Genomic DNA, 14,330 nt, shown 5'->3' on the forward strand with positions numbered 1-14,330 from the left:
CATAATTAATTGAATTAAAAACAAAAAATTAGAAAACTCATTAAAGAAGCTAAGATGAACAGAATTAGATTTGCAGAATAAGAGATCAAAAGCCAAAGAGAAGACCCCAAGCTGGAGGACTAAGGTGCTTTTGCAAGTACTTTCTGAGAACAATCAAAAGAAGTGACAGATCCAGATCTGGCAGCAGCAGTCAATTTCCCCCAACACATCTGAGTTGGAAGGCTGGGACATAAGCAATAGCCAGAGCACCAATACCTGAGGAAGTACCAGCAGCTGGAACTGAAGCACCAGAGGGAACAACGGCAACTGGAACTGAAGGGCCAGGAGAAACTGGAGCAGCTGGAGCATTAGGAGAAATAATGGCAGTTCATGCTAGAGATGGCCAGGTTCAAGGTCTATTTACTCTTTTTGACCACTTAGGAACTTTAGATCAGTTGGGCAAGTTCATCAGAATGAAAATCTTTCTACACATGTTGAGTGTAGAAAAGGAAGAGATATGGAGTAGAAGGGGAAAAAAGGAAAGGCAGTCTGAACATCTAGTTCAATAGTATTTCCATTTGGATGAAGACCAGGTAAATATCTGCTTCTTATTCAAAGTGACTCTTTCCTACCTGCCCACATGCATGCATCATAGTTAGAAAAGTGGCTCAGTTGATTATTGACCACTGAATTGAAACAACGCATGATGTTATGAGTGTGTACATCCCCAAGGGATGTTAGAAAGGAATGCTAAGGAGCATGCTACACTCTGTTGTGGCCATCTGCTATAAGATACAAAAGGGTTCCTTTGGGAAAGCATAGCCCCAAGAAAGCACTTTCCTAGTAAGGTAGCTGGAGGTAAAGGCCACCTCCACAGAAAGGAATAGCATGTCTAAAAAGAACAGGGAATTGCTAACTTCCAAAGTGATTAGGAAAAAAACAATTGAAGGAAAATAGATACCAGGGAGTCCAGACGATCGTACACCTTCTTCTAGAAGATATGTCCTTTATCTACAGTAAGTATATTGGAATTAAATGGTCCAGACTATCAAATGAATAAGTTAAAAAAACTGGATGATCTGAAACATGTATGTATTAAATAAAGTCATATCCAACACATGTCAGATTTAGTACTGGGAAAAGTTTTAAGAGTGAAGAGAAATGTAGTAGCCTCAGTCCGCGTGAACCATGGTTTAATTATGTAGTAATAGTACAGAGAAAGACATTATTTTGGAGTATTTAAAATAATAAACCTCACAAATTTACATAATTTGGGGATTGTCAGAACAATAGAAGAAAAAAGCACCTAAGAAACAAAATAAAAGCTAAAAATCAAACCACTAGATATCATCTAAATTACTTTCAGCTGACCAGAAACAAAGGCAAATAGTAAATCTCCACTGGGAGGGTTTGTCCTGAAGAACTTCTAGCTTGAAAAGAAGTGAAATGACTGGGAGACTCCAGCTTATGGAAACATATCTTAAGCCAGGACCAACAGTTGCACACCATCTTATCGAGTTTTCCCCATTAATATAATTGTAAAATAGATCTAACTACTGTTTACCACTTGTCATAAGTTAAATTATTAAGTTGGGTAAGAGGTCATTTGTGAGGGCTAAGACACTATACTGATGACTGTCCCTTACTTGATGACATTTTGAGAAATAGGTGGGAAAGTGTGGAGGTAAGGAGTAAGTTAAAACCTATTTCCTCAAGAGGTGTGTGTGTGTGTATAAACACATGCACATGGGCCAGAAAGGAATCTACTTTGGCTCTTAGGTATATAAAAGCCAAAATGCCAATGACAGGCCCAAGTGTAGATGACCCCAGATAGGCTTTCCATTTCCCCTAGGAAAATGATCCAGTTATAAACCAATCACTTTACCTGGCATTCTGGATTTAAAGGCTATTGGCTAGTTCAGAACAGTAGCCATGGGTAATACCTACTGAAGTACCTTATAATCTGCCAGAGTTAAAGTACCTTACATGAATTAACTCACTGATCTTCACCTTACGCCTACAATGTCCAAACTTTAAATTTTCAGTTTAACTGTCAAAGGAAAAGATATAGAATGGGTGGAGGTGGAAAATCCAGAATTTGAACTCAGACTCTTGAATCCAGAATTAAATATCTATGATGTGGGTCTTAAATGGGATAAAAAGAAATATTAAAGATTAAAGACTTCAATGTTGAAAGCTAAGACTTTTTAAAAAAAATTTAAACTAGCCAGTGTTGAAGAATTCAATCACTACAAAATACAGTAGTATTACTTTTCTCAGGATTCAAGGAGTTACAAAGCTTTCAAAGAATTAGGTAATAAAAGACTTGAAGTAATTGAGAATAAAGTTTGATGAAGCTGAATATCCTAGATTTTACAAAGATAAAATATCTTCTCACTTCCAAAGAGACAATAACAGCACCCCCACACACACACACACATGCACATGCACACAAGTGCACTTAGTAGTTTTAGGTGGTTTGCCATCTCTGGTTTTCTTTCTTGCTAATTTTTTGAAACAAAATCCAGTTCTACAAAAAAATATAAAAGCATTGAGCTCAAGGTTCATTCAGATCTCACAGATGATGAGAGGTTTAATAACTGGCTCAGAATTAACTGATAAGTCAAAAAAAGGAGGGCAAGAATGAACAATGTTTTAAATTTAACAGTTGCACAGAGTTATATTATAGGGAACTTTAAATCCAACGTGTTAGAAAAAAACTTCAATACCATTTAAATAAGGAAAAAGTTTTACAAAGAAATTATTTTTGTGGATGGTTTTTCAATACACCAAAAGTCTTTAGCCAGTGACTCTTGTCTCACTGGATATTATCCCTTATTATGACTGATTTTTATGACTGATATTTTTACATTAAAACATTAATTGTGTCTGTAGAAAGCTACCATAGTGAGAGTCATATTGTACTGTAAGGGTAAAAGAAATTGAAGTTAAAGTGTAAAAGACCGGGCATTGTAAAGTTTCTAAGCTGCAAAGCCTGAGTTAAAATGTAAAGGAGCAGGCATTGTAAACCTGCTTCTAAACTGCAAAGCATGGGTTAAATTCCTGAGGCAGTTAAGACAATGCCCTACTGGCCATTTAGTTGATTTATAGCCCAAGATCCTGTGCAGCTTGTCACGTAAGCATTCAAGGCCCAAACCAATCAGTTTGAATGTAACCCCCTCCTTAGGAATGACCTATCTCCAGCCTGACCTGTTCCCACCAATGAATGTACTAATCAAGTCTAGGAATTGTTGTTTGACTTTCCCGCGGTGTATGATGATTTGTTAAAGGAGACTGTGATGTATGTAAAGTCCCGCCCTCCCCAAAAAGTGTACTTAAACATTGCACAACCCCTGCTCTGGGCTCTGGGCTGCTTTCCCTTCCTGAGTGAGCCTGGAGCCTCAGCGCGCTGAATCGGATTCTCAATAAATCCCCTTCTGCCAATTGCATGAGTGGTCTCTCGGTGGTCTCTTTCTCCGACGCTTCGCCGGACCCTTACAGTACTAAGTGTACCATGTATAATAATCAATTGCAGTGGCGAGTGACCCAACCTGGCCAATAAGGGGAAATTCTTCAAAAATCCTAGTTAAGTTCGAACATTTTACTGGTAGCATTAATGAAATGAGTGTGTGTGTGCACATTTAAATATTATGGACTCAAGACTTCTCCCACTCTGCATTTGAATCACTTGGATAAGTTTTGTGTTTATCAGTTTAGTGTATGGTTTGAAGACAGCAAGGCATGTAGACCACTAATAAAAGTTGAATTTGGAAGGAAAAGGCTTAGAAAATTCAGTGGGCATAAGAAATCTTTTGGAAAAGAATATCAGTGAAGATAATGCTAAAAGGGAAAGACAAAAGTTACAGGGAGACAAGGATAACTGAAGAAAGGGGAGAGAAGTCAAAGGCCTGCTTCAGATTCAGGGCCCCAAAGCTCTTGTGACTCCACCAATGAAGTCATCATAGTAAATGGCTGCATTATGGCACAGTGGCACTAGAATTTACCTTGTTAATCTCAGAACTGACACATAAATTATAAAAAATACACAGAACTTCTAAAGCAAACCATCTGTACTTCAATGGACCATCAAAACTTTTCTCCTATGCTTATAATTGTTATCTGTTAGAAAAGATATCAGTAAACAAACACACCTTTATTGCAATCAAAAACAAATAGCTTTTCTCAATATTCAACTTCCTCTCAACAAACCTATGCCATCCTATCCACAGTACTCTGGAATTCTTTTATCTTGATTTCCCTGTTATCATACTGGGGATGAGGGTATTTATTGCTTACCAAGGACACCCGAGTCATAGTATAAGGCCACATAAAAGGTAATTTTGTTTAAAAAAAGAGAAACATTAACTGCTCCTCTCGTTTTCTTGTTTGTAATAAATATTGTTCATCAGTTACTTAATTTAGTAAAAGACAAAAATGAAGAGGATGGACCTAAAGTGTCAGAAATTTACAAGAAGAGGAGACAAGGAAGAAAGAAAACACACAAAGAGAGTGTTGTGGACTGAAAGTTTATATACTACCAAAATTAACATCTTGAAATCCTAACCCTAATTTGATGGTATTAGGAGGTGGCCAGAGATAATCAGGTCATGAGGGTGGAGCCTTCATGAATGGAAGTAGAGCCTTTACAAAAAGATAGAAGAAAGCTGGCTTTCTTGCTGTCTATTACCAACCATGAGGATACAAGTAGAAATGTATAAATGTACAAATCAGAGAATAGGGCCTCACCAGACACAGGATCTTCTGGCAACCTTGATCTCAAACTTGTAGCTTACAGAACTGTGAGGAGTAAATTTCTGCTTTATAAGCAATCCAATCTATAATATTTTTTACTATAGCAGCTCAAACTGATAGTGGGGGAGAGGGAGGGGGAGGGAAACGTACATACTATGATATAAATAAAACCAAAGTAGCTCAAAGACAAATGTATGTGAAAATCTGCTTCCAGAGGGCTGAGGATATAGCTCTGTTGGTAGAGTGTTTGCCTCACATGCACAAGGCCCTGGGTTCAATCTCCAGCATGACAAAAAAAAAAAAAAAAAGAAAATCTCGTTCTATCAATCCCACCTTTAGAATAAAGATTCTAAAGTTTTTATATTATGATGGTATTTTTAACTGAAGAATTACATGAAGATATGACACCTTAGTATTTTCTTTGAAGAAATAAAACCGGATGTAGAATCTATCCTTGCAATTACTTGGTGATTTGGTTTTCTAACTAATTACTTCTCTCTCCTCCTGTTCTGTTCCCCGTTCTCCTTCTAACTTCCAAATTCATATCCTTAGGAACTTCTGAGACACAGAGGCAAGGACCTCTGGTTGGTGTGTATACCTGGTTTGTCATTATTTGTTTAGGGGTCATCACAGAACTTGGAACATAGAAAGGCACCTAAATTTCCATTGCATAATTTTATATTCATTCTATAGTGAATTCACATAAAATAAATTGAGATGACTACATCTGTTATCAACTTTCAAGTCTACATATTGAACAACCAAATTTCTAATGGCCCAGAAATCAGCTTTGATCTCAAGTCTAATACTTACCTCATCCAAAACAGCTACTTTTTCCTATCTTTTCATCCCAGATTGGTATCCCTTATATATGACTTAATTTCCTTCCAGTATCTCAGGATAGAAATCTCACATCTCTGTTTTTTTTTTCCCTTCAACTTTATACCATATCCAATATGCAAACATACAGGCTGTATATTTCCTTTTCTTCATTCTCATTGGACTAAGCAACTCACTGGCATTTTTTAAAAATATTTTTTAGTTGTTGATGGACCTTTATTTTATTTATTTGTACATGGTGCTGAGAATCAAACTCAGTACCTCATGCATGCTAGGCAAGCACTCTACCACTGAGCCACAATCCCAGCCCTCACTGGCAGTTTTAATTGAATCTTTTGCTAGATTTTATGGCAGAGAGAAGAATCTTGTCATTTTATATATAACTACATACATATTTAGATTTATATGCTACTTAAATGCACAAGTAATCCCAGCTACTCAGGAAGCTGAGGATGGAGGATGGCAAGTTCAAGATCAGCCTCAGCAACTTACAGAAACCTATCTCAAAAAAAGAAAAAATTGCTACTTGTCCTGTTTCGTATTCCCTTCCTTCTTTTAAAATATCATTCCACTTATTATATATCACTCTTCCTTTAATGCTTACAACATGCATCTTTGATAACACAAGGACCTTTAAACACTATAGATTCATTTACCAAATTCCCTTCACATAGAACTGTTACCAAATGTGTTAATTCTAAATATGTTTTAAGCATCAAAATGAGTTATCACTTCATACAGTCAAAATCTGCATATTCACCCTTCCTAGTGGTCTGCATTCCTTCCTGAATTTCCACATTTCCATTTGAGATTATTATTTTTGTTCTTAACACTGTTAAGCTTTTCCTTTAGTGGGTGCTACAATATGAACAATGTGGTCTCCCCAAAATTTGTATGTTAAGACCTAACATCCAAAGCAATAGTATTACATAGTGGGACCTTTGGGAAGTGATTAAATCACAAGGGCCAACTTTTATGAATGGGATTAGTACCCTAAAATAGAGGCTTGAGGAAACTCCCTTGACCCTTCAGCCATGTCAGAATACACAGAAGGCAGTTTATGAAGAAAAGTCCCTGATCAGACATCAAACTTGCTGCTGCCTTTGTTCTTCTTGAGTTTACAGATTTCCAGAACTGTGACCAACACACTTCTGTTGTTTATAAATTACCAGTCTACAGTACTTTGTTTTTGTCTTGGCCTTTATATTTTACTTTCATTTCTGAATGATATTTTCATTGGATCTAGAACTCTAGGAAGATTTTTTTTCTTTCAGCACTTTAAAGATTATTTCATCACATTGTGACTTTGCATTGTTTCCATTAAGAAATCACCTCTGAGAAGTGTCTGTTCAGGTCCTTGGCCCATTTGTTGATTGGGTTATTTGTTATCTTATTGTCTAATTTTTTGAGTTCTTTGTATACTCTGGATATTAGGGCTCTATCTGAAGTGTGAGGAGTAAAGATTTGTTCCCAGGATGTAGGCTCCCTATTTACCTCTCTTATTGTTTCTCTTGCTGAGAAAAAACTTTTTAGTTTGAGTAAGTCCCATTTGTTGATACTAGTTATTAACTTTTGTGCTATGGGCGTCCTATTGAGGAATTTGGAGCCCGACCCCACAGTATGTAGACCGTAGCCAACTTTTTCTTCTATCAGACACCGTGTCTCTGATTTGATATCAAGCTCCTTGATCCATTTTGAATTAACTTTTGTGCATGGCGAGAGAAAGGGATTCAGTTTCATTTTGTTGCATATGGATTTCCAGTTTTCCCAGCACCATTTGTTGAAGATGCTATCCTTCCTCCATTGCATGCTTTTAGCCCCTTTATCAAATATAAGATAGTTGTAGTTTTGTGGATTGGTTTCTGTGTCCTCTATTCTGTACCATTGGTCCACCTGCCTGTTTTGGTACCAGTACCATGCTGTTTTTGTTACTATTGCTCTGTAGTATAGTTTGAAGTCTGGTATCGCTATACTGCCTGATTCACACTTCCTGCTTAGCATTGTTTTTGCTATTCTGGGTCTTTTATTTTTCCATATGAATTTCATGATTGCTTTATCTATTTCTACAAGAAATGCCGTTGGGATTTTGATTGGCATTGCATTAAACCTATAGAGAACTTTGGGTAGTATCGCCATTTTGATGATGTTAGTTCTGCCTATCCATGAACAGGGTATATTTTTCCATCTTCTAAGATCTTCTTCTATTTCTCTCTTTAGGGTTCTGTAGTTTTCATTGTATAAGTCTTTCACCTCTTTTGTTAGGTTGATTCCCAAGTATTTTATTTTTTTTTGAGGATATTGTGAATGGGGTGGTTGTCCTCATTTCCATTTCAGAGACACTTCTCAGAGGAGGACATACAATCAATCAACAAGTACATGAAAAAATGCTCACCATCTCTAGCAGTCAGAGAAATGCAAATCAAAACCACCCTAAGATACCATCTCACTCCAGTAAGATTGGCAGCCATTATGAAGTCAAACAACAACAAGTGCTGGCGAGGATGTGGGGAAAAGGGTACACTTGTACATTGCTGGTGGGACTGCAAATTGGTGCAGCCAATTTGGAAAGCAGTATGGAGATTTCTTGGAAAGCTGGGAATGGAGCCACCATTTGACCCAGCTATTCCCCTTCTTGGTCTATTCCCTAAAGACCTAAAAAGAGCATGCTACAGGGACACTGCTACATCAATGTTCATAGCAGCACAATTCACAATAGCAAGACTGTGGAACCAACCTAGATGCCCTTCAATAGATGAATGGATAAAAAAAATGTGGCATTTATACACAATGGAGTATCACTCTGCATTAAAAAATGACAAAATCATAGAATTTGCAGGGAAATGGATGGCATTAGAGCAGATTACGCTAAGTGAAGCTAGCCAATCCCTAAAAAACAAATGCCAAATGTCTTCTTTGATATAAGGAGAGTAACTAAGAACAGAGTAGGGACGAAGAGCATGAGAAGAAGATTAACATTAAACAGAGACATGAGGTGGGAGGGAAAGGGAGAGAGAAGGGAAATTGCATGGAAATGGAAGGAGACCCTCAGGGTTATACAAAATTTCATACAAGAGGAAGTGAGGGGAAAGGGGAAAATAATACAAGGGGGAGAAATGAATGACAGTAGAGGGGGTAGAGAGAGAAGAGGGGAGGGGAGGGGAGGGGACGGGGATAGTAGAGGATAGGAAAGGCAGCAGGATACAACAGACACTAGTATGGCAATATGTAAATCAATGGATGTGTAACTGATGTGATTCTGCAATTTGTATACGGGGTAAAAATGGGAGTTCATAACCCACTTGAATCAAAGTGTGAAATATGATATATCAAGAACTATGTAATGTTTTGAACAACCAACAATAAAAAAATTAAAAAAAAAAAAATCACCTAAAACTCCCCAGTGTTGCTATCTTGAAGATTATGTTTCTTTTTCCTGTGGTTACTTTAACATTTTCCTTTTTGTCTTCAGATGTCAGTATATGTTTATATATGATATTCTAAGTATTTCTCTTGTCTGGGCACCATAATGCTTCTTGAATCTGCAGTTTGATATCTTTAACCAATTTTGGAAAACTTTTTCTAATTTTCTTTCAAATATTATTTCTTCCTCATTTTCCTCTCTCCCTTCTTTCTGGAGCTCCAATTACAATGTTAGATTTTCTCACCTTAGCCCATATTTCACTTGAATTTTTTTTCTGTATTTTCTAAACTTTCCTTTGTGTTTCAGTCTGGATATTTACTTCTTATCTCTCTTTCAGTTCATTGGTTTGTTTCAGCTGTGTCTATTCTGATGTAAAATGTATCAAGTGAGCTCTTAATACAGCTCTGAAATTTCCATTTGTTATTTCCAATTCTTTGTCAAGAATATCAATCTTATCAATTAATTCCTTGCACATGTTAATTATTATTATTATTTTAAATCTGATGATGCAGTGGCACATGCCTGTAATCCCCGTGACTTGGGAGGCTGAAGCAGGAGGACTGCAATTTCGAGGCCAGCATCAGCAACTTAGCAACACCCTGCCTCAAAATTAAATATAAAAAGAAGTGGGGATGGGGGCTGGGGATGTGGCTTAAGCGGTAGTGCGCTCGCCTGGCATGCGTGCGTCCTGGGTTTGATCCTCAGCACCACATACAAACAAAGATGTTGTGTCTGCCAAAAACTGAAAAATAAATATTAAAATTCTCTCTCTCTCTTAAAAAAAAGTGGGATGTAGCTCAGCAGCAAAGTGCTCCTGATATAATTCCTAGTACCAGAAAAAAAATCTGATGATTAATATTGGAATTTCCTATGAGTTTAGCTTTAATATCACTCTTTCATGTTGGTTTTCATTCCTGTCTTGTTTTGTTTTATATGTGTGACTATTTTTGAAAAGTAGACATTACATATGGAAATTTTTAGAGATAATCCATGTAATGTTGTCTTTTACCAAGAAGTGGTTTACTTCTGTTTCTGAAAGGCTAGTAGCATTAGCAATCTCAAATAATATCAATTCAATCAGAGTTTCATATTATTTTAATCTTTGGGATTTGACTCTTCACAGTCCCAATCCTAAGTCTGGTATTTTACCAATACTCATCCCCATTCTTGGCAGCACCTGACTCCATTTTTTTCACTCCTATCTTTATGAATCTATAAAAAGTGCTGCTTAGCCTCTCAGATCCTCCTTTCAGAACCCATGGATATCATTAGGGGATAAGCAACCCCAAATATCAGGCTTAACTCTCAGGGCTCCCTTTCTCTATTCTATCTTGGTCCCATAATTTATCACTTCTCTAGTAACCTTCTTTCTAGTCCCTCTGAATTTCATTTCATTTTTCTAGCTGTTTCTCAGTAGAATGATGTGTTTGAAATAACACATTCCACCCATGGCATGTTAAACTCTCCTTCATGACCCTTTTTGTCCCAAGCTGTCCAAGGTATTAAGTCTACTATTCTGTGCATGGTTGTCAGTGTGCTCTTACAGATCCAAATCTATCCAAACTTGAACACACATTTTGGGCTTAACTTCAACTAAAAGCTACATGATATTAAATAAGTTATAGAGGTTTCTGTAATTAATTCATAAAATAAGTCTAGTAAATCTACTTCACAGGGTCAGTACAATCCTACTATAATAGCAGTTAGGACTTACTGAGCATTATCATCACTATTAGTTCTATTAAAAATAATATGTAAGTCAACCTATGCTTGAATCTGATCAATTTTCATTCTGGTAAAATATATATATATACATATTTTTAACTTCAAAGCTTGGTCATGCTGTTCCTCAATTTTCCCTTTTCCTAATGCCATCCAATACATGCTGTAAAGTCCAAATTAAGATGAACTTCTACTATAACAGGCATGGGAAAAAAATCCATACTGATATGGACTTGTTCTAATTCCCATCCACTTAACAGGACACAATTATCAACTACTCCCTAATTTTCTGTTGTTCCCTTTCCAAAACTAGACTATAAAGTACTTGCCAAAACAACCAATAAAGTTTATATCCTTTATAATATAATAATATCAAACATATTAGAGGTTCTCAAAACATAGATGTACCTCAGTATAGAAAAGGAAAGTTCTTCATTTGTGATAGGTACATTTGAATACTCCAAAGAACACACAATAGAGGAGAGGTACAGAGGTAAAAGAAAAGGAAATAAAAAGCACATCATAGAAAACTTTTGTGAAAAAGTATTTACTTAAAATTTTCACTGTAAACCTGACTTCAATTAACCTAGTTGCATTATTTAAATATGATAATTCAAATTGAGATAGGTAGGAACAAGAGGGGAATACACTCTTGAACCTTTATCCATAACCTATTACCTCCTAAAATCTTTCCCTACTGTCCCCAACTTCAACAATTTTGAACTATGCCCTTCCTTACCCTTTTAATCAAATTCTACCACAGAAACAAGATGATACCAAGATGTCTCCAAGGATCTTCCACAAGAAACTCCAAAAAAATTGACCATACTTATGACTAGAGGAAAAATACTACAGTCCTACCTCAGCTTCGCAATGTAATGCTAGCTCCTTTCTTTATTCATCCTGAATTTTCTCTTAATCAGTTGCTGTTCCCCTTTCTCTTCAAGGAGAAACTACCACTGCTTTTATCTTCCCAATTAAAGCCTTGACTGTGTGTTCATAATCTTTGACCCAGTTTCATTTCTATTGTCACTGGGTCAGGAGTTCCCACCTCTGGTATCAAAATTCCAAAGTTCCATTTTTACAATTCAAAATTTAGAATTTAATAGGCACTTTCTGGTTCCCTGAATAGGCCCTTCCTTTCACTAGGGGAAAAAAGTAAAATTCTACTGTGAATTCTTTTATCATTTATGTTCTCTCAGCATCCATTTTAAATATGTTTAACTTCTCATACAGGGCTTAGTCACCTTTGACACAATTTCTAGTTCAACACCTTATCTTGGTTCCTGGACATAGGTGATCCAGATATTTGCCTTATATCACTTTTTCCTGGTGTCCACCTCCCTAAGGGACAGTACATATGGCCAACTTGACTGGCCCCACTGACCCTCATGCCCCACATGGTCTGTACAAATATGCCAGTGACCACCTTTCAGTAAGAATGACTTCTTTAAACTTGTCCTTGTATTAAACCCATAAAACAGAATTCCCCACAGGCAATCTCTTTGAAAAAGTTTTGGATACAATTATGGTGTTGGCCCATAGGTCCCTCCCTATCTCTCCCTGCCTAAGTTATCTGATCTCTATGAGTATGGACTCCAGGCATGTGTATCCCCAGGGGCCAGAAATAAAAATATCATTATTTCTATCTTATGACTCTCCTAATCATTTAAGGGGTACTCCCCATTTTAAAGATCCTAAGTCACAACAAACCCTAACTAGTTCCAGAAGTTAGCTAATATTAATATACGAAAAATATTCCCCTACATACCAGTTATTAAAATTATAATAGTTTTGCTTTATTTATTAAAAAAACCCAGCTCATATAAAAAAAAAACAGTTTTTACCCTAAGTGTTAAAGTCTTTCATTTGGATTAAACTATCATTACAATTATGCGTGAAAAATTGATAAAAAAATAAAGTATGTTCAAAATTTTGATAGGTAATTATAATTCAAAACTCATGTCTTCATGAGCTAAATGGCTGCTCCTCCTACAATTACTTCATATATTCAAGAATGAAAATAACCAACTGCTAGAATAAAGAAGATTCAACCTAAAAAAAAAAAAAAAAAAACTGCTCATGACACTGAGAAAAAAAGGTTTTAAAAAATGGACTTTTATGTGATAGAATCTTTGGTTACAATTCTTTGAAATTTTTTTAAGTATTTTTTATCACAAATATAGAACATACACTAAATGTTTTCTTATAAACATTAACATTTAATCTTAATTTCTTTTAAATATTTTTATTAGTTATTGATGGATCTTTATTTTATTCATTTATTTATATGTGATGCTGAGAATCGAACCCAGTGCCTCACACATGCTAGGCAAGCACTCTATCACTGAGCCACAACCCCAGCCCAATATCTTAATTTCTTTATAAAAGAATTTACAGTACTCTTACAATATACCCTTTTCACATACCTTTTGCTTTAATATTTCTTTATCCCAATTAAAACTAATGTAACTATATTACTAAAATAACTATAAAGTAAAAATAGCTCACTCTAGTTGGGTGGGGGTGCAGACCTGTAGTGCCAGCACTCAAGAGCCTAAGATATCCAGACCAGCCTGGGCAACATAGCCAGAGCCATTCTCAAAAGGAAAATAAAGGCCTACTCTATAAATCAATCCCATTTCTGACAATTTTTACTTCATTCCCTATCCTACAACCTGTTATTTTACTGATTAAAAAAAATTGTGCTTTGCTATTTCTGACAGAAGTGTTTTAATGATTATAGACTTAGAACACAATTTTCCTTTTAGGAAGTGGCAGTATCATTCAGTGTTCACTAATTATTACATGCTAGAAAAATAACCCTGGTCATGTATATCTAAGATGTGATATCTAAAATTAATATATTTGAGATTTGAGTTGTTTAACCCATGCCAAAATGGCAAAATTTGTAGCATAAGCAGCTAAAATTATGATATTTCATTTTTTATAACCTCAGAAAAGTAATTCAGATTCTTAAAGGAAAGAAGAAGTACACAAGCACTTTATAGATAGGTGACTATGAACATTTGTAATTTTGATTTGAGGGTAGGAAGATGTGGAATCTCATTTAGATATAATAAAAACAGGAATTATAAAACAGTTCTGGTAATAGTCACCCATTTTTGTAATACAAATAATCAACAATAGGAAAGAATATGAGAGAAAGTTAATTCAATGTGTGAATAAGTATGATCTGAATATTATAAATATTATAAATAAATAATATTATAAATAAATATTCAGAATTCTTCTACTCATCCCAGATTATATAAAACATGACTACATACTTTTTTAGCAAGATATTTTAGTGTGACCACATTTGTAAGTGGAAGAGGCCCTGTACTTGACCTCCAAGCATAATGGCTTACCCACAGCATTGTAGAGAGGCTCTCCTGTTAACTTGTCCCAGACTACAGTGGTTTCCCTCTGGTTGCTGACGCCAATAGCTTTAAAGCAAAAGTTAAAGAGAGTAGAAAATTAAACAAATAGAAAACTGCTTTAGGAGAACAGATCTCAAGTTTTTTTATAGGCACGACTAAACAAACAATTCCCCCCAAAATTTTGGAAGATTTGTAGTGGTATTAAATTTGTTTTCATTGAGTGGCCCTAAGAA

At 35.8% G+C, this 14,330-nt stretch overlaps 1 protein-coding gene across 12 annotated transcripts in view; it reads right to left on the reverse strand.

The window, feature by feature from the left end:
* Gk (glycerol kinase) overlaps positions 1-14,330 on the reverse strand; it is a 164,470-nt gene that overhangs the window by 128,609 nt on the left and 21,531 nt on the right. For 8 of the 12 annotated variants that reach the window (XM_058572899.1, XM_058572898.1, XM_058572900.1 and 5 more), the window contains exons 4-5: positions 14,086-14,163; positions 256-339 (exon numbers count right to left, since the gene is read on the reverse strand). In XM_058572899.1, coding sequence (XP_058428882.1) covers positions 256-339; positions 14,086-14,163 — 162 coding nt within the window. The remainder of the gene's footprint in view (positions 1-255; positions 340-14,085; positions 14,164-14,330) is intronic. The other 4 variants (XM_058572904.1, XM_058572903.1, XM_046425281.2 and 1 more) reach the window with 1 other exon arrangement.

This window comes from Marmota monax, unplaced genomic scaffold (genome assembly GCF_021218885.2).
Source record: "Marmota monax isolate L192 unplaced genomic scaffold, Marmota_monax_Labrador192_F-V1.1 WCK01_AAM20220418_F8-fsc00075, whole genome shotgun sequence".
NCBI lineage: Eukaryota > Metazoa > Chordata > Mammalia > Rodentia > Sciuridae > Marmota > Marmota monax.